This window comes from Nerophis lumbriciformis, linkage group LG10 (assembly GCF_033978685.3).
Source record: "Nerophis lumbriciformis linkage group LG10, RoL_Nlum_v2.1, whole genome shotgun sequence".
NCBI lineage: Eukaryota > Metazoa > Chordata > Actinopteri > Syngnathiformes > Syngnathidae > Nerophis > Nerophis lumbriciformis.
In genome coordinates this window covers 18828332-18856237 of record NC_084557.2, presented here as the reverse complement: position 1 = coordinate 18856237, position 27906 = coordinate 18828332, and the positions used below count along the sequence as shown (strand labels likewise).

At 38.4% G+C, this 27906-nt stretch overlaps 1 protein-coding gene across 1 annotated transcript; it reads right to left on the bottom strand.

The window, feature by feature from the left end:
- Positions 1-1550: 1550 nt before the first annotated feature.
- On the bottom strand, positions 1551-26340 carry tbxas1 (thromboxane A synthase 1 (platelet)). The gene is made up of 14 exons (XM_061970128.1): positions 26286-26340; positions 21395-21554; positions 17342-17435; positions 16290-16342; positions 16102-16198; positions 14822-14938; positions 13015-13103; positions 12792-12940; positions 9343-9473; positions 8945-9268; positions 8790-8878; positions 8572-8709; positions 2031-2193; positions 1551-1943 (listed from the first exon to the last, which is right to left on the bottom strand). Exons 2-14 carry the CDS (start codon positions 21487-21489, stop codon positions 1854-1856), a joined length of 1629 nt encoding a protein of 542 aa, XP_061826112.1. The 5' UTR covers positions 21490-21554; positions 26286-26340; the 3' UTR covers positions 1551-1853.
- Positions 26341-27906: the final 1566 nt, after the last annotated feature.

The window sequence follows — 27906 nt, the reverse complement described above, 5'->3', positions numbered from 1 at the left end:
CAAAGTCAGATGCAGTCAAATGTTTTGATTAATAGTGTCAATTTATTTCTGCATGAAAGAAAGAAACCTATTGATTTTGAACATTGTTTAACACAACCAAGCCAAAAGATCAGTACATGTTTGTCAAATGATCTTCACTGCCACACGTGAAGACAGTCGCACTTCAACTTACGACATTAATTGGTTCTGTGATGAAGCGCTTAACTCAAAACACGTGTATCTCTATTGAAATCATGGCCTTTAAAAACTGCACAATTTTAACGTGTACAATGCCTTTTAAAAAAACAACCTTTTAGATAGTAGTTGTATAAAAACAATACAATGTAGTACAAACTGTGACTACCTGTCACATTCACAGCTTGTTATGCTTCCTTAGTTGGTTTATTTCCTCTCTTATTTTCAGTTCCTTTTACTGCATGTCACCCTTCACCTGTCGCTGATTGGCAGCCCGGCCACACCTGGTAGTGGTTGTCAATCAGCTGGCTTCTATAAATCCCTGCCTTGCCCTTTCGTCAGGGCTCAAGGATTGCTCGGTTGCAGTGTTTTTGTGCACTTCCCTGCTGTGTTAAATATAATTAATAGACTCTTGCCTGCGTGTCGTCCTCCCATCTCGTGCATCTTAGGGTCACGACTGCGAGTTCCTGACAAAAACAACTGCAGTAGATTTATAGAATAGCTTAAGTGTCATTGCACTTAAAAAATACAACAAAATTGTAATAATTGTAGTAATTTTCAGTACAACCGCCCAAGAGCAGACATACAATATACAGTTAGAGGGGTGTACAGAACAGGAAGCCTGATTGGTAGTCAATGGGTGCATGTGTGTCTGTAAGCCTAGGTGTCTTTGAAGAAGGGAAGGGACTTTTCAGGGTGTTTTTTGCGGCACTGGTCACGCACGGCCTGTAAAAAGTCGAATTGTAGATAAGAATTTATTTTGGTCAGGCGAGCAAACGCATTCTAGTGGTTTGTCACCTCAAATTGTCCATTCTGGCTCTCGCCTTGCCGAGTTGAAATCTTCTCCGAGATGTTAACCAATTTGTGATTAAAATCCAAGAACAAGGCAAAGTCTGAGTCCGTTGCGACGGGCAGCCTTCGGGGTCCTCGGAGGGCTTGTCGAAATACCAGAGCAACACTGGAACCAATCAGCAGATGACTTATCACATGTTCTGCCCCTTCGTGTCAAAATTGCCCCCACTGTTAAATGTTTGAAGTCTCGTCTTAAAACCCACTTTTATCCGTTGGCTTTTAAATTTGGCGTCAGTCTTGTGGTCCTCGGTTTTTTGTACAATTTATTGATTTGTCTTTTATTGTTTTATTCTATTTTATTGATTAGTTTTTTTTACTTGTTTTATTTTAAATGTTTAAATTTAATTACTTGTTATTATTTTTTTATGTCCAGCACTCTGGAAACAGTTCTGTTTTTAATAGTGCTATATAAATGAAGGGGATTTGATTGAATTAGATAGATTTTAAAAACAATTCTTACATGAATTACTAAAGTTTCATACATTGCCTGGTACTATTATTACTGTGAACAGTTTGTAGATCTATAATTTTCAACACAGCCTTTTATTGGTAATCCTCAGTAAATCACATATTTACACTCCACCCTAAATATTGTGCAGAATCACTTTGCAGTCATTAGCAGTGTTTGTGGTTTAATATGCCACTGGTAGGCAGTTCAACTTGTTTTATATATTTGTTCATTTACCAGACGTAGAAGCAAATAATGCACTTCTTTAACTATTCTGGCATCAATAAAGCATTCCTATGATAAACCAAACAAGCAGCTAATCAGTAACATCACAAGATTGATGTGTTGTAATTCTTTTGGAACTCATAAAGTTCAGCACTCAGATTTCACTTTTGTCTCTTCTCGATATTTTGACAAAAATGCCATTTTTGGGTCCCAGGGTGCTGTTGGACTTCAACTCAAGTGGCACCTGGAGAAAAGAAAATAGATATTTTCTTGTGGGATACTGATATAACCCACATTAAAAGGCACAGGCACAGCAAGCTATCAAACCGACCTTTGTTTCAGAGCACTTTATAATGGTGAACCTGTGGAACAGACGAACCAGAGCCATCTTGATCTCCAGTTGGGCGAGCCTCATGCCCACACAGTTGCGGGGCCCGGCCCCAAAAGGCAGGTACACGAATGGATGTCTGCTGGCTTTTGCCTCAGGAGTGAATCTGCAGGGGAAATGCATTCCTTTATGATTTCATTCCGTGTGAATGACACAATAATACACAAGAAATGTCCGGACCATAGCCTACACCAGGCCTGGGCAAATTAAGGCCCGGGGGCCGCATGAGGCCCGTCAAGCTTTTCAATCTGGCCCGCCGGACATTCCCAAATACATTTTTTAGATCTTAAAGATGAAAACTAGCTGCCATTATGATGTGCAGTGATGTTTTCAAATGACTGTAAGTCTTGAACTATACAAAGTATTTCAATGGTTGGAATCTGCGCTTTTGCATGATATACTAGTTACTATGGTAATCTAATTAGTTACTATAGTAATCTATTTTTTTTTTTTTTTTGTGTCCTGTCCAGCTTCTCAGGCAAATCATATAGTTGATGTAGATGCCCATGTCGGCTGTTCAGATTTACTTTACAAAAGAAAAGTGTAGTATACTTCTCTTGTTGCCTTATTTGTATTTGACTTTATTAAATGTATTTATATTATCATTTAGTGCAGCCGGGCCGGAGCAGGAGGGGATAGAAAGAGAAAAAAAAGAAGACAGAGGGGGAAATTGTGGGGACAAGAGGGGGATTAGACAGAGAGACAAAAACAACAACAGCAAACAACAACAACAACAACAATAGAGCAACATCAGCAAATACGACATGTACAAATATGATGGTAAAAGTAACAGCAAATAAGCAGTTAGCGAAAAATAAAAAATAATACAGAAATGACAATGCGCATTATTACACTACAAATGGATCAATACAAATACCAATAGAAATAGCGCTATTGATAATGAACAATACCAATAATTTACCTTTATTATCAATAATACAGTTGTTCAAATGCAACAATACATATACGTAATGATAACTTGAGATACGAAAGAATGCAGAAAAATGGAAGGGGAGAAAGAGAAGCAACCTACATTAACCTTGTAGATTGTTATAGTAACAATAGGTTAAGCTTTGTCAGTGTGCCATGTGTTACACCCAGTTTACCCTAGGGCAACAACGTTAATATATGTTTGATGAAACGTGATTATGTGCATGAGTGTAAGTATGCATATGTACTTGTATATGTACAGAATGTGTATATGTGTTTGTACAATGAATGTATGTGTACAGAATGTGTATATGTGTTTGTACAGTGAATGTATATGTACAGAGTGTGTATATGTGTTTGTACAGTAAGTGTATATGTACCGTATGTGTATGTGTATGTTTGTATATTGAATGTGCGTGTGGATGTACGAACTTTAGGTATGTAAATATGTACTATATTTGTGTATGTATGTGGGAGCGTAGGTACCTATGTACGTATGTGAGCATATGTGAATTTGTATGTACAATATATTACTATAGTAATCTAAGTCACAGCAGCTCAGACGAGGCACCAAGCAGTGTGGGTGGGGAGCGTTTCCACAGAGTGTTTCCAGAGCGGCCAGCCTGAAATGCGGGTGTAAGGGACAGACGCGGAAGGAGATTTATACAACAAAGTTCTAAAGCTTTGTGATGTATCAGATGTATCAAATTGTAGGTGTTTTTTTTAATTTTTGTTATACCCTTCGCGTTCATATTTCGCTGTGTTTGTTGCATTTCGCTTGATTGTAAAATATGTCTATCGAGAGGAGGCGTGATGTTCATATGTTGTCAATATTCAGTGTTTTATCCTTCATAGTTAATATTGTAAATACCACATTCTTTATTTTCATGTACATTCTGAGTGTCTCATTCTGTAAACATTTTTTAAAATTTAAGGCGGTCTGTCATAAAGTTTTTAGCTGTCAATCAGATATTATTGTGATTGATTGATTGAAACTTTTATTAGTAGATTGCACAGTGAAGTACATATTCCGTACAATTGACCACTAAATGGTAACATTTTCAACTTGTTTAAGTCGGGGTCCACGTAAATTGATACAGATATATACTATCAAATATATACTAACATCTTAATACAGTCACCACACAAGATAATCATCAGAGTATATACCTACTCAGTGGCCTAGTGGTTAGAGTGTCCGCCCTGAGATCGGTAGGTTGTGAGTTCAAACCCCGGCCGAGTCATACCAAAAACTATAAAAATGGGACCCATTGCCCCACTCAGCATCAAGGGTTGGAATTGGGGGTTAAATCACCAAAAATGATTCCCGGGCGCGGCACCGCTGCTGCCCACTGCTCCCCTCACCTCCCAGGGGGTGGACAAGGGGATGGGTCATATGCAGAGGACAAATTTCACCACACCTAGTGTGTGTGTGTGACAATCATTGGTACTTTAACTTTAACTTTATATACATTGAATTATTTACATTATTTACATTATTTACAATCCGGGGTGTGGGATATGGAGGTGGGGGGTGTTGAGTCAAAATAATTGCCCAGGCCTGGCCTACACACGTGTATAATGGATTAGATACCCCTTTTGTCCATCCCAACATTTAGCAGAACAGAAATGATCAAGGTGTAATCAGTGACTACGTTTCCATGCACTAAATTAGTCTGATTTCTCTAATAGTTGTTTTTGTCCATGTACACTCTCTAATGTGACTATTGGTCATACGCCCTGTGCCTCCCGTACACTGGAGTGGGCGCTTATTTTCTTTAGGCGCAGATTATTGTATTTCTTTTCCAGTTGACCGATGACGTCACCCTAAAACAAGGAGTTTTTGCGGCTCCTTACAAGTCAACAGCGCAGTTCTTGGTGTACCTGATATCCGCTGTATAATTCCCACAGATGATAACTATTACATTTCTGATGGCTAAACTGATGTTAAATAACCTCATTAATTAATTTTTTTATTTAATTTTTAGTTAAACCAAATTAATTTGGTTATTTGAGTTCTGTTTTATAAACATTATGTTGTGGAGTTATTTTTGTACATTTGTCCGCAATGTAATAAGTGATCTAATTGCCAGCCAATCGGAGCTTACATTTGTCCAGTTTGTCTGACTGGTTGCCTTTTTGGCACAAACGTTACGTTGTGTCAAAACTTGAGCGAGCACATAGAAAAAAGCTGAATGCGCAGAAGTTGAGAGAGAGAGAGGACACAGCGGTCTGCCTGCACAGAAAGTAGGAATTATTGCACGTTAATAGGATAAGAGCAAACATTTAGACACATTAATTACGCACAAAATGCATTTATATCCACTCAAACAAATTATTTTATTTTGCACTGGAGTTTAATTTATTCACAACATAGCTAGTAGGTGTTCCAAAATATATTTTGCTGTGCTCAAAATCTGTCTTTGCGACCTTAAAATTAGGCACAAACTTCATATACATATAGGATAAGAGCAAGTTGGCCTCCACACCGCAATGAGTGAGACAAATAAAAAAAACCAGGAGTCTAGTTCTCTGCTCAAAGATAGGAATGTTGAGCCAAGGAAAAAATGCATAGGAAAAGTGGGGGACGTAGGAAAACCGAGGTACTGTATTTCCATTTCTGCCTAATGGTGTCACCTCCATTCAGGGGCACAACTACCTAGGCAAAACACCTGTTGTTCCTGTTTCACGTGACATGTCAACTAATGAAAGACAGGGCGCTTCATATGAAATTTGACCACAAACGTACTCCTCGCCCCTTCCCTTCCTGCTACATCCTTGATAAGAATATAATGGCAAATTTCTCCATGCATTCGTATTGTCTCCCGGGACACACTGTGTTAGTACCATGCTGCTCATTTTACTAACCGGGAGCACATCCTGGTAGTTCGGCGTTGTGCCAGAAACGCGTACAACTTTGTCTATGGATATTCTCATTCATCCAGGTCCTTGTAATCTCAGTGCATTCACTCGATCGCAACTGGGCTGTTTGGTTTGTCTTCGAGGTAAATTATACCGTATATACATTTTCTTATATGATTGGAAGTAGCATGTGGTTGTATTCGGTCACAGAATCCTTTAGAAGATTATTCTACTAAGGTGAAAAGTGCACATGTCCATCACAAGCGCTCCAGAGAGTGGGGGCCTTCGGCCCAGGACATTGAGGAACTTAAAGGACAGCAGCAGTTGGATTTTAGGAGATATAATAAAGACAGTAGCAAAATCTGGTAGGAAGCCCCCACAGATAGGAGTAGAGGATAGGGGTCAGAGGTCGTCCGACTCAAACCGATCACAGGAAATAGGTTAACTGGCCAAACAACAAGCTGGGCTTTTGTCCAGACGGACCGGCTCCAAGGCTAGAGTTACAAAGAGTGGGAGTCTTTAGTCACTGTGGTCCGAGAGGACATCAGAACAGTAATCCGGCCCATACTCGTTCTCCTGGAGCTGCAGCTCTAGTCTGAGGCTCGATGAAACAAATAAAGCTTTTTGTTCGACAATACCTTGTTGGCGTTGGCTCATCACCCATCACACGACCATCAAATATAAAACAGTCTTAGAAGACGTTTCCCCTTTCATCCGAGTAGACTTCATTAGTTCATGCTCATAGACTTAGATTGGTCAGATCTAGTCTAGTGTGCTACTTTGGTTTTTATTATGTTACATTTTATACAAACCCCATTTCCATATGAGTTGGGAAATTGTGTTAGATGTAAATATAAACGGAATACAATGATTTGCAAATTATTTTCAACCCATATTCAATTGAATGCACTACAAAGACAAGATATTTGATGCTCAAACTCATAAACTTTTTTTGAAAATAATAACTAACTTAGAATTTCATGGCTGCAACACGTGCCAAAGTAGTTGGGAAAGGGCATGTTCACCACTGTGTTACATGGCCTTTCCTTTTAACAACACTCAGTAAACGTTTGGGAACTGAGGAGACACATTTTTTAAGCTTCTCAGGTGGAATTCTTTCCCATTCTTGCTTGATGTACAGCTTAAGTTGTTCAACAGTCCGGGGGTCTCTGTTGTGGTATTTTAGGCTTCATAATGCGCCACACATTTTCAATGGGAGATAGGTCTGGACTACAGGCAGGCCAGTCTAGTACCCGCACTCTTTTACTATGAAGCCACGTTGATGTAACACGTGGCTTGGCATTGTCTTGCTGAAATAAGCAGGGGCGTCCATGATAACGTTGCTTGGATGGCAACATATGTTGCTCCAAAACCTGTATGTACCTTTCAGCAATAATGGCGCCTTCACAGATGTGTAAGTTACCCATGTCTTGGGCACTAATACACCCCCATACCATCACAGATACTGGCTTTTCAACTTTGCGCCTATAACAATCCGGATGGTTCTTTTCCTCTTTGGTCCGGAGGACACGACGTCCACAGTTTCCAAAAACAATTTGAAATGTGGACTCGTCAGACCACAGAACACTTTTCCACTTTGTATCAGTCCATCTTAGATGAGCTCAGGCCCAACAAAGCCCACAGCGTTTCTGGGTGTTGTTGATAAACGGTTTTCGCCTTGTATAGGAGAGTTTTAAATTGCACTTACAGATGTAGCGACCAACTGTAGTTACTGACAGTGGGTTTCTGAAGTGTTCCTGAGCCCATGTGGTGATATCCTTTACACACTGATGTCGCTTGTTGATGCAGTACAGCCTGAGGGATCGAAGGTCGCGGGCTTAGCTGCTTACCTGCAGTGATTTCTCCAGATTCTCTGAACCCTTTGATGATATTACGGACCGTAGATGGTGAAATCCCTAAATTTCTTGCAATAGCTGGTTGAGAAAGGTTTTTCTTAAACTGTTCAACAATTTGCTCACGCATTTGTTGACAAAGTAGTGACCCTCGCCCCATCCTTGTTTGTGAATGACTGAGCATTTCATGGAATATACTTTGATATGCAATCATGGCACCCACCTGTTCCCAATTAGCCTGTTCACCTGTGGGATGTTCCAAATAAGTGTTTGATGAGCATTCCTCAACTTTATCAGTATTTATTGCCACCTTTCCCAACTTCTTTGTCACGTGTTGCTGGCATCAAATTCTAAAGTTAATGATTATTTGCAAAAAAAAAAAAGGTTTATCAGTTTGAACATCAATTATGTTGTCTTTGTAGCATATTCAACTGAATATGGGTTGAAAATGATTTGCAAATCATTGTATTATGTTTATATTTACATCTAACACAATTTCCCAACTCATATGGAAAAGGGGTTTGTATTTTGCACAAAAAAACCCAATTTCAATTCCCATGAATTTGTTTTGGTACAAAACATGCATCAAATTATATTCAGGTTTGATTCAAAAGTATAACACATTTTTGACATCAACAAAAATGTGTGAAAACATTTTTCTAAATAAAATTCTGCTTAGGGCCCCAATTTAGCCTGCTGCCATTTGCAAACCCCCACGTACAGTACTGGTGCTTGGTTTGGCTATAGACCTTCAATTGGAATTTGACTTGAAGTTCAAATCCAATCGAATAAGTGATTCATTTACATGTGGGTGCTTCATGAAGACACCAGCTTCTTACCTCTCGGGGATGAATTTCTCCGGCTCTGGCCAGTGCTCCGGGTCGTAGTGCAGGAAGCCAGCGGGGATCTCCAATGAAGCTCCTTTCGGGAGGAGAACGCCGTTCACCACGCAGTCCTGATCAATGTCTCGTGCAAACCTTTGTGTTAAAAATCACAAAACATGATCGTGTATGTGTTTGGCCAATCATTGCTAACAGTAGAAGTTGCTTCCTTTTACCTGAATCCAGGAGGATAGAGACGCAATGCTTCACATACGACCATATCTAAATATTTCAGCTCCTGGACATTAGAGTAGTCGGGTGATTCCTATAGTGAAAGATGGAAGGCATCACCAAACGTTTACCACCAAGACAAAGAAGACAAGCGACTCACATGTCTGCTGAAGAAGCCATCCACCTCCTCCTGGACTCGGTGCTGACACTCCGGATGAAGCGCCAGGAGGTAGCAGGTGAAGCCCAGTGTGTTGCTGCTTGTTTCATAGCCCGCCAGCAGGAAGACTAACGCTTGGCCAACAATCTCATCTTCGGTGATCAGTTTTTTTGATGGGCGCTGGGTGGGCGAATCAGTAGGGTGAAGACTATCCTCTGGGCTTGGAGTAGACGGCTGCTGGTGGCTCGCTGTGTCAAAGTGCTCCGAGGATGCACCTTCCTTGCTGCTGCGTGCATCCAACATAAGCTGAAGGAAGTCTCGACGCCTCTATGTTCAGATTGGTTCAACAAGAAATTGTATTCAAGAGTTTAAAACAAAATCCATGTAGGAAAAGAAAGTACCTGCTCAGGAGGTTGCTCCTCTCTCTGTCTGATGATCCTCTGAATGCTGTTGATGAAGAACTCATTCATTTGAAGCCGCCGTTTATTGGGGATAATTCCTACCAGCGGAGCCATGATGTGCGGAAAAGCAACTGTGCACAAATCCACAGATTATTTACATTACAATTGATTATCAATCAGTCAATCAAAGTTTACTTATATAGCCCTTAATCACAAATGTCTCAAAGGGCTGCACAAACCACAACGACATCAGGGCAAGAAAAAAACTCAACCCAATGGAAACCAGAAGAAACCCTGGAAAGGACCGCAGATTAGGCTCATATACAGTACCTGTGGGATACATATTTCTGGGTTTCAAAATCTTTTGACACCTATGCAAAGTGAGAATAAAAGCATAGTCGTCTATCGTGCTTCGCTATATCGTGGATTTAAAAAAACAACTTTTTATGCTACATGTTTTTATCCAATATACTGTTTCCGAGTGTTTAATTAAATTAATGTAACATATGTATTAATTACAGTGCAGTATTTGTATTATTTTCTACTATTAAACAGTGCCGATCGATAAAGATAGTGGGACTTCCGTTTCCGAGTTAAAGGGGAACATTATCACCAGACCTATGTAAGCGTCAATATATACCTTGATGTTGCAGAAAAAAGACCATATATTTTTTCAACCGATTTCCGAACTCTAAATGGGTGAATTTTGGCGAATTAAACGCCTTTCTAATATTCGCTCTCGGAGCGATGACGTCACAACGTGGCGTCACATCGGGAAGCAATCCGCCATTTTCTCAAACACCGAGTCAAATCAGCTCTGTTATTTTCCGTTTTTTCGACTGTTTTCCGTACCTTGGAGACATCATGCCTCGTCGGTGTGTTGTCGGAGGGTGTAACAACACGAACAGGGATGGATTCAAGTTGCACCAGTGGCCCAAAAATGCGAAAGTGGCAAGAAATTGGACGTTTGTTCTGCACACTTTACCGACGAAAGCTATGCTACGACAGAGATGGCAAGAATGTGTGGATATCCCGCGACACTCAAAGCAGATGCATTTCCAACGATAAAGTCAAAGAAATCTGCCGCCAGACCCCCATTGAATCTGCCGGAGTGTGTGAGCAATTCAGGGACAAACGGCCTCAGTAGCACGGCAAGCGATGGCGGCAGTTTGTTCCCGCAGACGAGCGAGCTAAACCCCCTATCGACCCTAGCTTCCCTGGCCTGCTGACATCAACTCCAAAACTGGACAGATCAGCTTTCAGGAAAAGAGCGTGGATGAGGGTATGTCTACATAATATATTAATTGATGAAAATTGGGCTGTCTGCACTCTCAAAGTGCATGTTGTTGCCAAATGTATTTCATACGCTGTAAACCTAGTTCATAGTTGTTAGTTTCCTTTAATGCCAAACAAACACATACCAATCGTTGGTTAGAAGGCGATCGCCGAATTCGTCCTCGCTTTCTCCCGTGTCGCTGGCTGTCGTGTCGTTTTCGTCGGTTTCGCTTGCATACGGTTCAAACCGATATGGCTCAATAGCTTCAGTTTCTTCTTCAATTTCGTTTTCGCTACCTGCCTCCACACTACAACCATCCGTTTCAATACATTCGTAATCTGTTGAATCGCTTAAGCCGCTGAAATCCGAGTCTGAATCCGAGCTAATGTCGCTATTGCTTGCTGTTCTTTCCGCCATGTTTGTTTGTGTTGGCTTCACTATGTGACGTCACAGGAAAATGGACGGGTGTTTATAACGATGGTTAAAATCAGGCACTTTGAAGCTTTTTTTAGGGATATTGCGTGATGGGTACAATTTTGAAAAAATCTTCGAAAATATAATAAGCCACTGGGAACTGATTTTTAATGGTTTTAACCATTCTGAAATTGTGATAATGTTCCCTTTTAAGGGTGAGCACTACTGCACAACAACCCAACAGGCTAATCTTGGCACTATATTCACCGCAATAATCTCAAGTTGACCAACTTTTGAGCAACTTCCTCTTCAACTTCTGCCTCATCAATAACACATCTCCACATTGGTGAAACTGACTTCAAAAGACAAAAGCGGGACGTAGAATCCAACATTCGGTGCAGCACTTCAGGCTAACTGAGACCGGTATCAGCTATCAACGGCTGTCGGGGCAAAGAGGAGATGACCTCTCTTGATTCAAGATGCACGTCATCTTCGGTATCCACAACACAGGTTTGGCGTGAGCCATGTGGAATGACAACGCAGGACACTTATTACAAACATGATGGAATGCAACAAAGCTGTGACTGTTGACCAAGTTTTTGCAGAACAATTTATGCCAGTGTTTTCAGCAGATGCAAGCCCAGTTCTAACTTATAGGAATGTGACAAAGTATTTTCATGCAGCGTTGTAGTGGCCGGGTGAAGGCCATAGCAATGATGCTTGGAGGATCTTCCAGGCTATGGATGAGTACTGTAATCTACAACACACTCAAGGCTATTATAGTAGGTGAAACCAGTGTAAAGGTGACATAGGGGTGTTATTTAATGTTTAGAGAGTTCTAATGATGGTAAAAAAAATGTAATTAAAATGTCATAAACACTATTTTTATGCTGTAACTATGAAAATATTTGAATTTTTAATATAATCCTACTTTGCGGAAATGTGTTTACCACAGTTATGTCGGGTCTAAATTAATCGCGATTAACAAATACTTTTTAGACCAAAAGTGTCCAAACATTTTCCAGCAAGCCAATTTGACACATTTTGTAAAATATAGATAGTAAAATCAATGCACTGTAGGTCAACCAATGTATGTTCAAACTCAAAGCTAAGATTTGTGTTGTAGATTACAATGCAAATTAGTGTATCATTTAATCTTTATCTTCTTAATCTATTATCATTATTATTCTTTACTTATATTATTATTATTTTTATTCCACCAACAAAATTATTTAGTACACTCGAAAACTTTCTAACATTTCTTGCAAAGTATGAGTAAACATGTTCACCAGAAATGATCAAAGACTAAATATAGTAAGATTAACATGTTGCCAGCTATTTTAGTTTTCATGTTCCATTTTGGGCGGAATTTGAGCTGGTTCCATCTTTTTCTGTGTTTATTTTATCTGTAGAATGTGTTGTGGGCCAATAAAAAACAAAAGCTGCGGGTTGGGAATGGCCCTTGGGCCACACTTTGGATACCCCTGGTTTAGACTGTAGACTGTTTAGACAAGATTTTACAGTGTATGAGGAAATGTTGTCCTTTCATAACAAAAGTGTTTTATGGGGTTGAGGTCAGGACTCTCATGATCTTACACATCAAACACTGGGAATAGAAAAGGGCCTTCCCAAAATGTTCCCACAAAGTTAGATGCGTGTCAGATAAAAAAAACTAGATTCATGTGTAACTAATGGGTGTGGTCAACCTGTGATTCCTTCAGTCATATTTAAGACGTGTGATCCGACAGACTGGACTTACTAAAAAACAGCATGATGGGCCTGAAGAAAGAAAAGGAGAAGAACATCTGAGCGTGACGGACAAACGGGTCATCTGGGTTGTTCTGAGAGTCCACCTGCGTTGCAAACGCCACGCTGCCAATGACGTCCATAGTGAAGCAGCCGAAACACCTGAGAGACGAAAAAGAGGGAAATCAAACGGGATGAGTTGCCTACACTTTATTGCGTTCAAAGTGTTCATTCACCTGTGGATGTCAAAAGCCTCCCCAGATCCAGCATAGACCTCTAAGTTGTTCATCAGAGCAGTCGTGGCTGTTTGGATGAGAGGAACCATCTACTGGAACATACGATTGTTAGGACGAGTCTTTTAGTACTACTTTGAACTATGCAGATTGATAGGAATTTAACATTTTACTTACAAATGTTGCCTTTATGGGCGCCTATCTTTTTTATATATGCTAAGCTACATGAGGAAACCCCCATCTTAGCTTTTGTGTTTATGATAAAGCAAATTAGTGTTATAGCTAACAATAATATATGTTATTATTAACTCATTTTATTTTTATAATACCCTCAGGGCCAAAAAAAAATAAGATGTTGGCTGAAACCCCCCACTACGGTGTAATAAAAGTTGAGGAGTAAAATAATATTCTGTAATATTGTACATTTGTTATGTATTGTATATATTACATACAAATATAATATATTATAATATATCAGTATATACTATATACTGTATACATCATATGTAAATATTACATATATGTTATATTTTATATTGCTACTATAGTACATTTTTGTCTACTTTATACCTACATTATCCTTTCTATCCTTATCCTTTCCATCCTTTGTAACTGAGCTACTGTGTGGAACAATTTCCCTTGTGGATTAATAAAGTTTGTCTAAGTCTAAGTCTAATAAATTCAAAATATCCATGTTTAGTCCCCAGGTGTCAAGTATACAAATAGAAATACAAGTTTAAGTACACTGGCCTTGACTTTGCACTTAAGTATACTTGACCAATACCGACAGAAACTGTTCAGTATATTTGGCATTGAATACAGTATTATTTCAGATACTGTACTGAAGCTAAATATTTACATACTTGATCATATACGGGTGGTCCTCGTTTTATGAATGTCCGCGTCACAGCATTTTGTAGTTACGGAAGTCTTCTCCCTTCTCCCCATATAAAAAACTTAATTTTGGTTGGTAATTACGAGACTCGCATGAGAAGTCCTTACAGCGGAAGAATACAGAATGTGGTTCAAGTGCACCTACACTTCATTTTGTCTCCCAAACATGAAGGAGGCTCTTCCAGTGACAGTGTGCCAAAGAAAAGGAAAGCCATTATTACCATGGAAGTGAAAATGAACATCATAAAAAGTTTAGGAAAAAGAGAAAGGCCACCAATAATGGCCACACTTTTGGTCTCACCTGTCTGACTGTTGCAACCATCGTTCAGGATAAAGACGATATCCTTGAGCGTGTATAAAAGCTAAATTAATAACTAAGCACAAAGAAACATTGTGGTCTCATTGTTAAGATGTAAGGTTGCTAGTGCTTTGACTGGAAGACCAGATTCAAGGTTGAATCTCAGTGAGCCTTATGTTGATTCAGAAGAAGGCTACAAGATTGTTTGAAACCTTGAAGAGTAAAAAAGGGAAGGGTGGGCATGAGGGTGAAGTGTTTTTGGCCAGTAAGGGATTGTTTATGCGGTGTGTGGCTTGTGCTATTTTGCATAATCCAAAGGTTCAAGGTGCTCCCTGGCTGTTTTTTTTCTTTTTGTATTTTATGTTTTTCATTCATTCTTTTTAGTACCTAAAAGTATACAGTATCAGTCAGTGTTAATTTAGATATGAGTTCCAACTTGCACTAAAATTCGACTTACAACTTAGCGTAGGAACAAAACTTGTTTCTAACCGAAAGACCCCTTGTACTGTAGGTTACGCTATCAAAACGATATAAACAATAAAACTAAACCAAACATCTGTGACAGTATAAAACAAGTCTCCTGTTCTCATGCAATGAAAATCCTCATTTGACTCCCACCTCTTTCATTTTGGCAGCACTGAAGGACGGGGTCAAGATACTTCGAACTCTCTTCCACTGTTCATTCCTTAACATGAGAAGACAATCGCTCATCGGTTTGGTGGCAAAGCGAATAGTCTGTAATCAAGGAAATCACACATGTGGGGTTACAGTCGTGGTCAAAAGTTTACATACACTTGTAAAGAACATAATGTCTTGGCTGTCTTGAGTTTCCAATAATTTCTACAACTCTTTATTTTTTTGTGATAGAGTGATTGGAGCACATATTTGTTGGACACAATACACATTCATGAAGTTTGGTTCTTTTATGAATTTATTATGGGTCTACTGAAAATGTGACCAAATCTGCTGGGTCAAAAGTATACATACAGCAATGTTAATATTTGGCTACATGTCCCTTGGCAAGTTTCACTGCAATAAGGCGCTTTTGGTAGCCATCCACAAGCTTCTGGTTGAACTTTTGACCACTCCTCTTGACAAAGTGTGTGCAGTTCAGCCAAATTTGTTGGTTTTCTGATATGGACTTGTTTCTTCAGCATTGTCCACACGTTTAAGTCAGGACTTTGGGAAGGCTATTCTAAAACCTTAATTCTAGCCTGATTTAGCCATTCCTTTACCACTTTTGATGTGTGTTTGGGGTTATTGTCCTGTTGGAACACCCAACTGCGCCCAAGACCCAACCTCCAGGCTGATGATTTTAGGTTCTCCTGAAGAATTTGGAGGTGATCCTCATTTTTCATTGTCCCATTTACTCTTTGTAAAGCACCAGTTCCATTAGCAGCAAAACAGGGACAGAGCATAATACCACCACCACCATGCTTGACAGTAGGTGTGGTGTTCCTGGGATTAAAAGCCTCCAAACATATTGCTGGGTATTGTGGTCAACCAGCTCAATTTTTTTTTCATCTGACATCACATGGACAAAGATAAGACCTTCTGGAGGAAAGTTATTTGGTCAGATGAAACAAAAAATGAGCTGTTTGGCCACAATACCCAGCAATATGTTTGGAGGAGAAATATTAACATTGCTGAATGTATACTTTTGACCCAGCAGATTTCGGTAGACCCATAATAAATTCATAACAGAACCAAACTTTATGTATGTGCTCCAATCACTCTATCACAAAAAAATTAAGAGTTGTAGAAATACTGTACTGTACTGTACACCCACTGGCCACTTTGTCGGGCGACTCACAGTTTAATGCAGTGCTGTTTCACCAGAGCAACAACCACAGGAATAAGCATACAGTATTGTCGTATTAATGAAAACTAAGACCCACCATTCGGTTTGGAAAGCTGCTGAACTCTCTCACCATCACTTGTCTGAGCATGTCGGGGTCTGCCACTACCACCACTGCTCTCCTCCCCAAATAATACCTACAAACATACGAGGCAAACATCGGGAGATCAGTCAACCCACACGAGCAGCATCATGCTAATAACACGGGAGATAAAGAACATGAACTACCCACAAACTCTGCCATGTGTCTTTATGAGGTCAGACACAGGATGGAAAAAACCCTGAAATGAAAGATTGAACAGAAACGTTTATAACCTCCACTTGCAAACACATACAATACAATGTAAACCGATTTTCTTAAAGCTTTGCAAAACAGAACTACAATGTATTTGTGGCATTGGGGGTTGGGGGGTGACACAATGATGTCATTGTCTAATGTACTTTTTTGCAATTACACGTAATTGTAATGGACGCCGTACGAGACAGAAATACGTTGTGGGAGACAAAGAGTAACAAATCCGTTTAGAACTACAAATTAACTTTATTCTGTCTTTGTAAATGTATTAAAATGTCACAAACAAGAGTTTGTGAGTGCTTTGCGATGGGGGAGGGGCCGAGAGCAGCGCTCGTTGAGATGAGCAATAGTGCTTTCTTGTCAGAGTCACTGTTCGAAAGACCAACCTTTTTACACATGTAAGTCTTTGTTACATTTATGTTTTTTGTTGACATTTACAAAACGTCACACTTTGTTCAGCAGTCCTTGAATGCACCACGGTTGCTTGCGTGCTCTGAGAGTCCATTTGAAACTGATCATAACTTTCTTCGACGCTGGTACAGCTTAATAAATCCATCACACATAAGACAAACTGCGATGTCCTTTGACTTGAACACACACATCTATACCCACCCCAAACCAGACAAATCCCAGGAGACACCTCACCCTTTTGAGACCGGCTTTGTTTTAGTTTCCAAAATTTCAGTAGCTTAAAAAAAAAAAAGAAAGAGTATCTCGAGGTGTCTTATTATTATTCACTAAATATAGTGACTATGTGGCGAATTTGGCAACAATGATCTGCTGTATCTTCTTATTCTCTGGAAGATTAGGTGAGTATGTGTTAACAAGCAAAGTTACACAGACAGTCCCATTATAATGTGTTTATGAGCAAGGGACACCACAAAAGAATGCATAAGAAACACGAAATTCAGTTGAAACAAAAAAGGCTCTCAGTTTCCCCCCCAAATCTACAATTACAAGTTAAAATATTTCCATTCCAACTCACCTGACGAAACAGGAAAAGGTTTCCAAAAAAAGGAACCGGCTTAGGATGTTTGATTCCACATCGAGCAAGGACAGAAAAGGGGTAGATGGAATACCTGCAGGGATGGGTAGCATACACATACACTATAACAATCTTCAGCTACTTCATTTTCTTACATTTTTGCCAACTACAGTGATGCCTCAACTTACAAGCACATTGCGTTGCTGTAACTTGAAATTAATTTAAATTAAATTATCACAATTTCAGAAGGGTTAAAACCATTAAAAATCAGTTCTCAGTGGCTTATTTTATTTTTCAAAGTTTTTTTCAAAATTTTACCCATCACGCAATATCCCTAAAAAAAGCTTCAAAGTGCCTGATTTGAACCATCGTTATATACACCCGCCTGTAACGTCACACAGTGATGCCAATACAACAGCATTTTAATCTGTGTTTGGCCCTCACAAAACACCACCATTTTAACATGTAACATTACTTTTAAAAAGAAAAATGAACATTTACACAACACATTACAATAGCGGTTTTATAAAGTAATCTAATAATATTCTTCAGCAATTACCTTGGGGATTGGACTAATGTGGTGTCTCTTTTGACTACTCGTCCGTGCATTGTTGCCAAGTCTGCTTATTAAAGAGCTGGTTGCTTGTTTGCCTAGTGTCATCTGGCAACTCTGTCGTGTAGAAATAGGAACTAAAAAAATTGCTGTTTATGTTTCATACGGACGTATTTGAGGGAAGTCAGAGGAAGTCAGAGTTGACAAGTGATTTGTTGAACCAATGTTAATGCCTGACTAACTAATACAATTTGTTGAGTCAGGACTCGACAGAACAAATTGAAACACGTCAATTAATTTTCCTGAAGGAATCAATAAAGTACTATCTATCTATCACAGCTTCTCGATAATTTTATGGATACATGTTTGTTGGTTGCATGCCGATGACACTATGGTAAATTGATGATATTTGTACAGAGCCTTTCTACCTTTAAGGTACTCAAAGCGCTTTGACACTACGACTACATTCACCTACTGATGGCATAGCATCAGGAGCAACTTTGGGGTTCAACATCTTGCTGAAGGATACTTTCACATGGTCCCAAGAGGCTGACGATCGTAACCACAACCTTCAGGTTGGGAGACAACCACTCTACCACCTGAGCCATGCTGCCCTATGACGGGGTTGATGAGCCAGGTAGGCTGCTACCAGGTTTTTAAAGATGTGTTGTGAACATTTTTTTAAAGGCCTACTGAAACCCACTACTACCGACCACGCAGTCTGATAGTTTATATATCAATGATGAAATCTTAACATTGCAACACATGCCAATACGGCCGGGTTAGCTTACTAAAGTGCAATTTTAAATTTTGCGCGAAATATCCTGCTGAAAACGTCTCGGTATGATGACGTCAGCGCGTGACGTCACGGATTGTGGAGGACATTTTGGGACAGCATGGTGGCCAGCTATTAAAAAAGTCGTCTGTTTCATCGCAAAATTCCACAGTATTCTGGACATCTGTGTTGGTGAATCTTTTGCAATGTGTTCAATGAACAATGGAGACAGCAAAGAAGAAAGCTGTAGGTGGGAAGCGGTGTATTGCGGCCGACTGCAGCAACAACACAAACACAGCCGGTGTTTCATTGTTTACATTCCCGGAAGATGACAGTCAAGCTTTACCATTGGCCTGTGGAGAACTGGGACAACAGAGACTCTTACCAGGAGGACTTTGAGTTGGATATGCAGACGCGGTACCGTGAGTACGCATGCAGCTGCGGCTTCCAAACATTTGATCGCTTGCCCGTACGTGCGTGCCGCTATGTGCATGTCACGTACGTAACTTTGGGGAAATATATGTGCTGTGTGAACTTTGGGGAGGTGAACGGTATTTTGGGCTGTGGGATTGAGGGTGTTGTGCAGGTGTTTGAGTTGTATTGGCGGGTTATATGAACAGGAGGGGGGAGGTGTTTGTTATGCGGGATTAATTTGTGGCATATTAAATATAAGCCTGGTTGTGTTGTGGCTAATAGAGTATATATATGTATTGTGTTTATTTACTGTTTTAGTCATTCCTAGCTGAATATCAGGTCCCACCCGCCTCTCACAGCATCTTCCCTATCTGAATCGCTCCCACTGCCCTCTAGTCCTTCACTCTCACTTTCCTCAGCCACGAATCTTTCATCCTCGCTCAAATTAATGGGGAAATCGTCGCTTTCTCGGTCCGAATCGCTCTCGCTGCTGGTAGCCATGATTGTTAACAATGTGCAGATGTGAGGAGCTCCACAACCTGTGACGTCACGCTACTCGTCTGCTACTTCCAGTACAGGCAAGGATTTTTTATCAGCGACCAAAAGTTGCGAACTTTATCGTCAATGTTCTCTACTAAATCCTTTCAGCAAAAATATGGCAATATCGCGAAATGATCAAGTATGACACATAGAATGGACCTGCTATCCCCGTTTGAATAAGAAAATCGCATTTCAGTAGGCCTTTAATGGTTTGTTTTCCAGATGTGGTCTTCCACTTCCTCTCCTTTGCACTAGCTTTCTTAGTTCCGATGGTTGGAGGACAAAGAAAAAAATTGTTTCGATCTCTGAGCGGCGCTCAAACGGGCATGTCAACTGTTCAAATCAAAACGTATGTTTGTTTCTCGTGTAAACAAAGCAGGAACAACAACTTGTAACAATATAGTAACTCTTTATTGCTCAAACGGCCCTGTTACAATTTTTACTTCAACCAACGAAAAAAAATGCTCAAAACTCAAATTATTCATTTTTTCCCCTACATTTAAAACACTTCCTTGTGGTCTACTCTACATAACATGTAATTGTGTTTTTTTTGGGTTAAAATGTTTCATAGATTATGTTTTACAGACCGTTTTCAAGCTGCTTTCTGACCGTCTCTTTAGGATGCGCCGTTTTGTGGGTTGTCTTATTTACGTGCTTTCTCTTCGACTACGTCTTCTCCCCGTCGGCCATGTTGTAGTTTTTGGCTCTTCCAATCAAGTCTACTGACAGAGACCGTATTTTTTGGAGTATAAGTCGCACCGGCCGAAAATGCATAATAAAGATAAACATATATAAGTCGCACTGGAGTATAAGTCGCATTTTTTGGGGAAATGTATTTGATAAAACCCAACACCAAGAATAGACATTAGAAAGGCAATTTAAAATAAATAAAGAATAGTGAACAACAGGCTGAATAAGTGTACGTTATATGACGCATAAATAACCAACTGAGAACGTGCCTGGTATGTTAACGTAACATATTATGGTAAGAGTCATTCTAATAACTATAACATATAGAACATGCTATACGTTTACCAAACAATCTGTCACTCCTAATCGCTAAATCCCATGAAATCTTATACGTCTAGTCTCTTACGTGAATGAGCTAAATAATATTATTTGATATTTTACGGTAATGTGTTAATAATTTCACACATAAGTCGCTCCAAACTATGAAAAAAACTGCGACTTATAGTCCGAAAAATACAGTAGAAATTCGAACAATGCGCTACTTTGCATTAGAAAAGATACATGTGCATGTACGAGCCACTCTGCCCCACAGCAAGAAGATAGAGAAAAAGCTTATTAACTCCAAGGTCAGACTACATTAATGGACTCGTGCAAAGCTCTTTAGGTAAAACTTTACTATATATGGAGAGATCCGCTGACGTCACCAATGGGGAAAAAATGTCACAAATGGGGAAAATTCCAAATAGCTCATTTGGAGGAAATACAAAGGGAGGCAAGATTGTTTTATAAATATCTCAGCCATGCCTTCACGGTTTGATTTCAAATTTCTGGGACTTATGCAGATACCAAATACACAAAAACAAGAACCAATAGGTAAGAAAAGTTGGTTTTGCATAACAGGTCCCATGAGAAAATACTAAGAGCTCGTATCTCAAATTACTCACAAGTTAAGGTACTCCTAAGTTGAGGCACCACTGTATGACCATTAGTAGGGTTAATTCACTTTCTGTCAATAGTGAGATTTGTTTTTGTTTTGGTAGCTGTTTCCTGGAAGATGGCAGAACATCATGACCACACTTACCAGTATAGAAGAGTCAGGAAGAGGAGGCCGAGCGCCACAGATACTCCACTGACCTCCGTGTGTAACATGTTGAGGAAATCGACAATGACCTCCATGGTGTAATGATTTAAAAAGAACAAAAAAAATATCGTTCTCCACCACAAGCAGCCAGGCGCTGTTTCTAAAAGGAAACACATATTTTATATTAAGCACAGAAATCTAAACTATTGGTAACAGACCATCACCATAACAATAATATTGAACTACTGTTATAGACACAACTATTATTCATCCCCCAAACACCCAATTCTTCAATTTCTCATCTCTTACTATGTCTCTCAATCTCTGTCTCATGCAGGCCACCACTGTTTGAGGTTTTTTTCCTTATAGGCAGGTTTTCAGCACTAAATTACATTTACTTTATGTTTCAGGAATCTAACCAGGGTCCCCAGAGTCGAAAAGCCAGCGAGCTCAAAGTTAATTCTACCCGCTCATTGTCCAGTGTGGCTCTTGAGGAAGTGAGTGAGGTTTAGCAATAATGTTGCGCTATCCGGCATCTGTTACATATACTTATGTATTTAATTGGCTTGACTAAAAATGTTTTAGAATTATGAATAGACTTGGACTGTACAAGCAGGATGGGTGATACAATTATTGTATCGTGACTGATTGTTAGAAGAACTGGGTCTGGTGGATTTCCTTCGCGGGGGTGCGCACCGCTCTCTAAACCTGCATTTCTTGGCTTCGTCTGTCCACAGCGGATTACTAGGTATAAGACAAACACTTTATCTTCGTGGTAATTGTAATGCTACATGTTTGACGTTATTTAAGCCTTTATCGTGTCCGGAAAATGACAGTTTGCCTTTTCTGTGGTATTGATGAGATTTAAAGGACTGTTGTTAGTCCGATGTTGATGTGATAAAACCTATTTCTTGTTTGGAAGATACATACAATTGTAGCTGTTATTCCTTTGTGCACATAATGAATATTTAGGTTTATTTGCGCTCTGTACTTCCCCCTATGTCAGTGTACCATTTCGTACAGCTGTGTTTTAAAAAGTCATAAATTTTACTTTTTGAAACCGATACCGATAATTTCCGATATTACATTTTAAAGCATTTATCGGCCGATATTATCGCACATCTCTACTTATGAGCAATACATATATCAACATCAAGTGCCTACTGTACTGTTTACTTGTTGAAATACCCTTTTTAGAGCAAATATCTACCCAAATGGCCACTTTGCTGCTGCGAAAAATGTATTTCAAGTAATATTTTGACACTGACACATCTCCATTTATCCATCATCTCTGCATATTTTACTAGAATACCCTTACAGGCATTACATCCATCCATCCATCCATCCATTTTCTACCGCTTATTCCCTTCGTGGTCGCGGGGGGTGCTGGAGCCTATCTCAGCTACAATCGGGCGGAAGGCGGGGTACACCCTGGACAAGTCGCCACCTCATCACAGGGCGCATTACATACGGTATATGAAAATCAAGTACCTACTGTACTATTTACTTGTTGAAATACCCTTTTTAGAGCAAATATCTACCCAAATGGCCACTTTGTTGCTGCCAAAAATGTATTTCAAGTAATATTTTGATATTGATACATGTTATCTCTGCATATTCTACTAGAATACCCTTATGGGCATTACATATATCAAAATCAAGTACCAACTGTACTGTTTGCTTGTTGAAATATCTTTTGAGAGCAAAAATGTACCCAAACGGCCATTTTGCTGCTGCCAAAAATGTACTTCAAGTAACAGTTTGATACTGACATATCTTATCTCTGTATGTTCTACTAGAATACCCTTATGGGTATTACATACATCAAAATCAAGGACCAACTGTACTGTGTACTTGTTGAAATACCATTTTTAGAGCAAATATCTACCCAAATGGCCACTTTGTTGCTGCCAAAAAAAATGTTCAAGCAATATTTTGATATTGACACATCGTATCGCTGCATATTCTACTAGAATACCCTTATGGGCATTACATATATCAAAATAAAGTACCTACTGTACTGTTCACTTGTTGAAATACCCTTTAGAGTAAAAATCTACCCAAACGACCACTTTGCTGCTGCAAAAAATTGATTTCAAGTAATATTTTGATATTGACACATGTTATCTCTGCATATTCTACTAGAATACCCTTATTGGCATTACATATATAAAAATCAAGTACATACTGCACTGTTTACTTTTTGAAATATTCTTTTGAGAGCAAAAATCCCCCCAAATGGCCACTTTGCTGCTGCTAAAAATGTATTTCAAGTAATATTCTGATACTGACATATCTTATCGCTGCATATTCTACTAGAATATCCTTATGAGCATTACATATATCAAAATCAACTAACTACTGTACTGTTTACTTGTTGAAATACCATTTTTAGAGCAAATATCTACCCAAATGGCCACTTTGTTGCTGCCCAAAAATTTTTTTCAAGCAATATTTTGATAATGACACATAGTATCTCTGCATATTCTACTAGAATATACCTTATGGGCATTACATATATCAAAATCAAGAACCTACTGTACTGTTTACTTGTTGAAATACCATTTTGAGAGCAAAAATCTACCCAAACGACCACTTTGCTGCTGCAAAAAATTTATTTCAAGTAATATTTTGACACTGACACATCTCCATTTATTCATCATCTCTGCATATTTTACTAGAATACCCTTACGGGCATTACATACATCCATCCATCCATCCATTTTCTACCGCTTATTCCCTTCGGGGTCGCGGGGGGTGCTGGAGCCTATCTCAGCTACAATCGGGCGGAAGGCGGCGTACACCCTGGACAAATCGCCTCCTCATCACAGGGCGCATTACATACAGTATATGAAAATCAAGTACCTACTGTACTATTTACTTGTTGAAATACCCTTTTTAGAGCAAATATCTACCCAAATGGCCACTTTGTTGCTGCCAAAAATTGATTTCAAGTAATATTTTGATATTGATACATGTTATCTCTGCATATTCTACTAAAATATATGGGCATTACATATATGAAAATCAAGAACCTACTGTACTGTTTACTTGTTGAAATACCTTTTGAGAGCAAAAATCTACCCAAACGGCCATTTTGCTGCTGTCAAAAATGTACTTCAAGTAATAGTTTGATACTGACATATCTTATCTCTGCATATTCTGCTAGAATATCCTTATGGGTATTACATATATCAAAATCAAGGACCAACTGTACTGTGTACTTGTTGAAATACCATTTTTAGAGCAAATATCTACCCAAATGGCCACTTTGTTGCTGCCAAAAAAAATGTTCAAGCAATATTTTGATATTGACACATTGTATCGCTGCGTATTCTACTAGAATATCCTTATGGGCATTACATATATCAAAATGAAGTACCTACTGTACTGTTTACTTGTTGAAATACTCTTTTGAAAGCAAAAATCTACCCAAATGGCCACTTTGCTGCTGCCAAAAATTTATTTAAACTAATATTCTGATACTGACATATCTTATCGCTGCATATTCTACTAGAATACCCTTATGGGCATTATATATATCAAAATAAAGTACCTACTGTACTGTTCACTTGTTGAAATACCCTTTAGAGTAAAAATCTACCCAAACGACCACTTTGCTGCTGCAAAAAATTGATTTCAAGTAATATTTTGATATTGACACGTTATCTCTGCATATTCTACTAGAATACCCTTATTGGCATTACATATATCAAAATCAAGTACCTACTGTACTGTTTACTTGTTGAAATATTCTTTTGAGAGCAAAAATCCCCCCAAATGGCCACTTTGCTGCTGCCAAAAATGTACTTCAAGTAATAGTTTGATACTGACATATCTTATCTCTGTATATTCTACTAGAATATCCTCATGAGCATTACGTATATCAAAATCAAGTACCGACTGTACTGTGTACTTGTTGAAATACAATTTTTAGAGCAAATATCTACCCAAATGGCCACTTTGTTGCTGCCAAAAAAAATGTTCAAGCAATATTGTGATATTGACACATCGTATCTCTGCATATTTTACCAGAATACCTTTATGGTAAAAAAGAAGAAGGGATTACTCCCTATATGTGTATATGTATGTATGTATATATATGTATTTGTATATATATTTATATATATGTACTGTATGTGTGTGTGTATATATATATGTATCTGTTTATATTTTATTTCATTTCTGATTATTATTATTATTAATGTATTATTATTTCTTTTTTTTTTCTTTTTCTTTGTTTATTTAATCGATGTATTTGTAGATATTTGTTTTTTTTGTTGTTTCTTTCTTTTTTGGGGGTGTGGGGGGTGGGATATAAACAAAAATATTTTGACATTTAGGGCAGACAATAGATATATGATTTATGTGAATATAATGTAATGGATAGGAATGTCTGATGCTGGATGTCAATAAAAAAAAAAAATAAATACAAAAGAAAAAGAATACCATTATGGGCATTACATATACCAAAATCAAGTACCTACTGTACTGTTTACTTGTACAAATCAATTTTTGGCAGGTATTCACATTTTGGCACAACACCGTCACCTGACGCGGGGTGGATCACCTTTAATGCTCTGAATTAGTAAACCAATACAAGTGGTTGCCCCACGTGATTGTTTTGTTAGTCTATTTACCACTTACAAACAACCGAAAACATTTTGTTTAACATTCCAAAGTGCAAAAATTGTACATACTGTGAAACAATGGCAGCGTTTAATTGTCCGCATTGGAACAATAACACCGCGTTTCTGCTTGGTCATCGGTAGACGTACGAAAGCTTTGAATGACATCTTGCTGGCATCATTTATAAAAGTTTTAATAATCAGAACAACTGATTTTGTTGTGTTTTTTTTTATCAAAAAGGAAAAAAGGAATGTTTATTTACCTCTGGCGCTCCTCACTTGAGTGTTGTCATTGTGTCTTCTTCGTCTTCCTTTTATGTTGGGAGCAAATCGGAAGTATAGAAAAATACCGCCACCCTGTGTTCATTATGGGTATGTCAGTTATATACAATCCACTTCACTGCGAATACACACAGACTTTTTTCTAGATTGTGTTTTATTGAATGTCATTGTTCGTGTGTGTAAGGAAGTAAACTACATGTTAATCCGACTAATGTGATACACTGTTTTTAAGTAGTGGTTTGAATTAGCTAATGCTTTTTTAAAATCTAAAGATGAATTAGAATAATACATAATGTTGCATATAGAGAACATACAAACCCTTTATTTATTAAATCCCAATTATTGAAATTCAACGATTTGGTGCATTTACAAACAGCTAAAATGATGTACAAAGCAAACTATAACCTGCTACCCAAGAATGTACAACAATTCCTCTCAACAAAAGAGGAAAAATATAACCTTAGAGGAAAATCTAATTTAAAACATTTGTATGCTTGTACAACACTTAAAACCTTTAGTATATAAATATGTGGAATTAAATTATAGAGCGGATTAACTAAAGAAATCAAACAAAGCACCAATATAATTCAGTTGAAGAGACTGTTCAAACTACAAGTGTTCACAAAGTACATAGAACAAGAATTATGATGAACATCTTGAACCCTTTTTTTCATTATTTTTATTTTTATTGAGACAAAGATTATTTATGTATTTAATATTTGTATGCTTAGTATGGTATATTATTTATTTAGTATTTATTTGTTCACTGTTCTGTTACAGAGAACAAGGAAATTGGATAAAATTGCTATGGTATGAAAAGGGGTAGGATTAAATAAGCTCTGCTTCTTCCTACTCCTTTTCGGATGTGCTGTAATGAAACAACTGGAATTGTGTGATGCGTTACATTGTATCGTACGCATGTTCCAAATAAACTGAAACTGAACTGAACTGAAAGTGTCCACCAATTATGGAGGTTATGTGCAATATTTCAAGCAGTTGACACATTATCACAGTATCTTCATCATCAACATTATTGTTTATTTGTAAACTTGACCATTTGTAATAATTTGGCTTTTGTCTCAGATACTTTTCATTGTATTTCCATAGATGGTTTTATAGTTGCTTTATTTCTAATTTATTAGTACATGTTTTACTCTGCGTGCTGTGCTGCTATTTCCATTACTACCTGGTGTACTGCATGCAGTGTTGCTGCTGTTGGAATCTTAATTTCTCTGAGGGCACACCTTTGAGGTAATTCAACCAAATCTATTTTAACCTAGACAATAATGTAATCACACATTCATTTGAAATTAATGTTTTCTACATTTTTGGGTGTAACATTGTATCTCATTAGATTGTATAATTTGTCAAAACGTTGTTGTGTTGAAGTCCCCTGTTCTGTCATTTTGTATTCAAGTTAAAAGGAATTTATCCAGAACTTTCCACAATGGCATTGGAGACATTGTTGCTATCTCAATTAAATGGTGTGTGTAAGACTGGATTTTAGGCACTGTAAACAAGAGGCTACTATGGAGGGTAAGAACTTTTTAGTTTTTTCATTTTTATTTTTTTATTTATTTTTTTATTTTATTGTTTTTTATT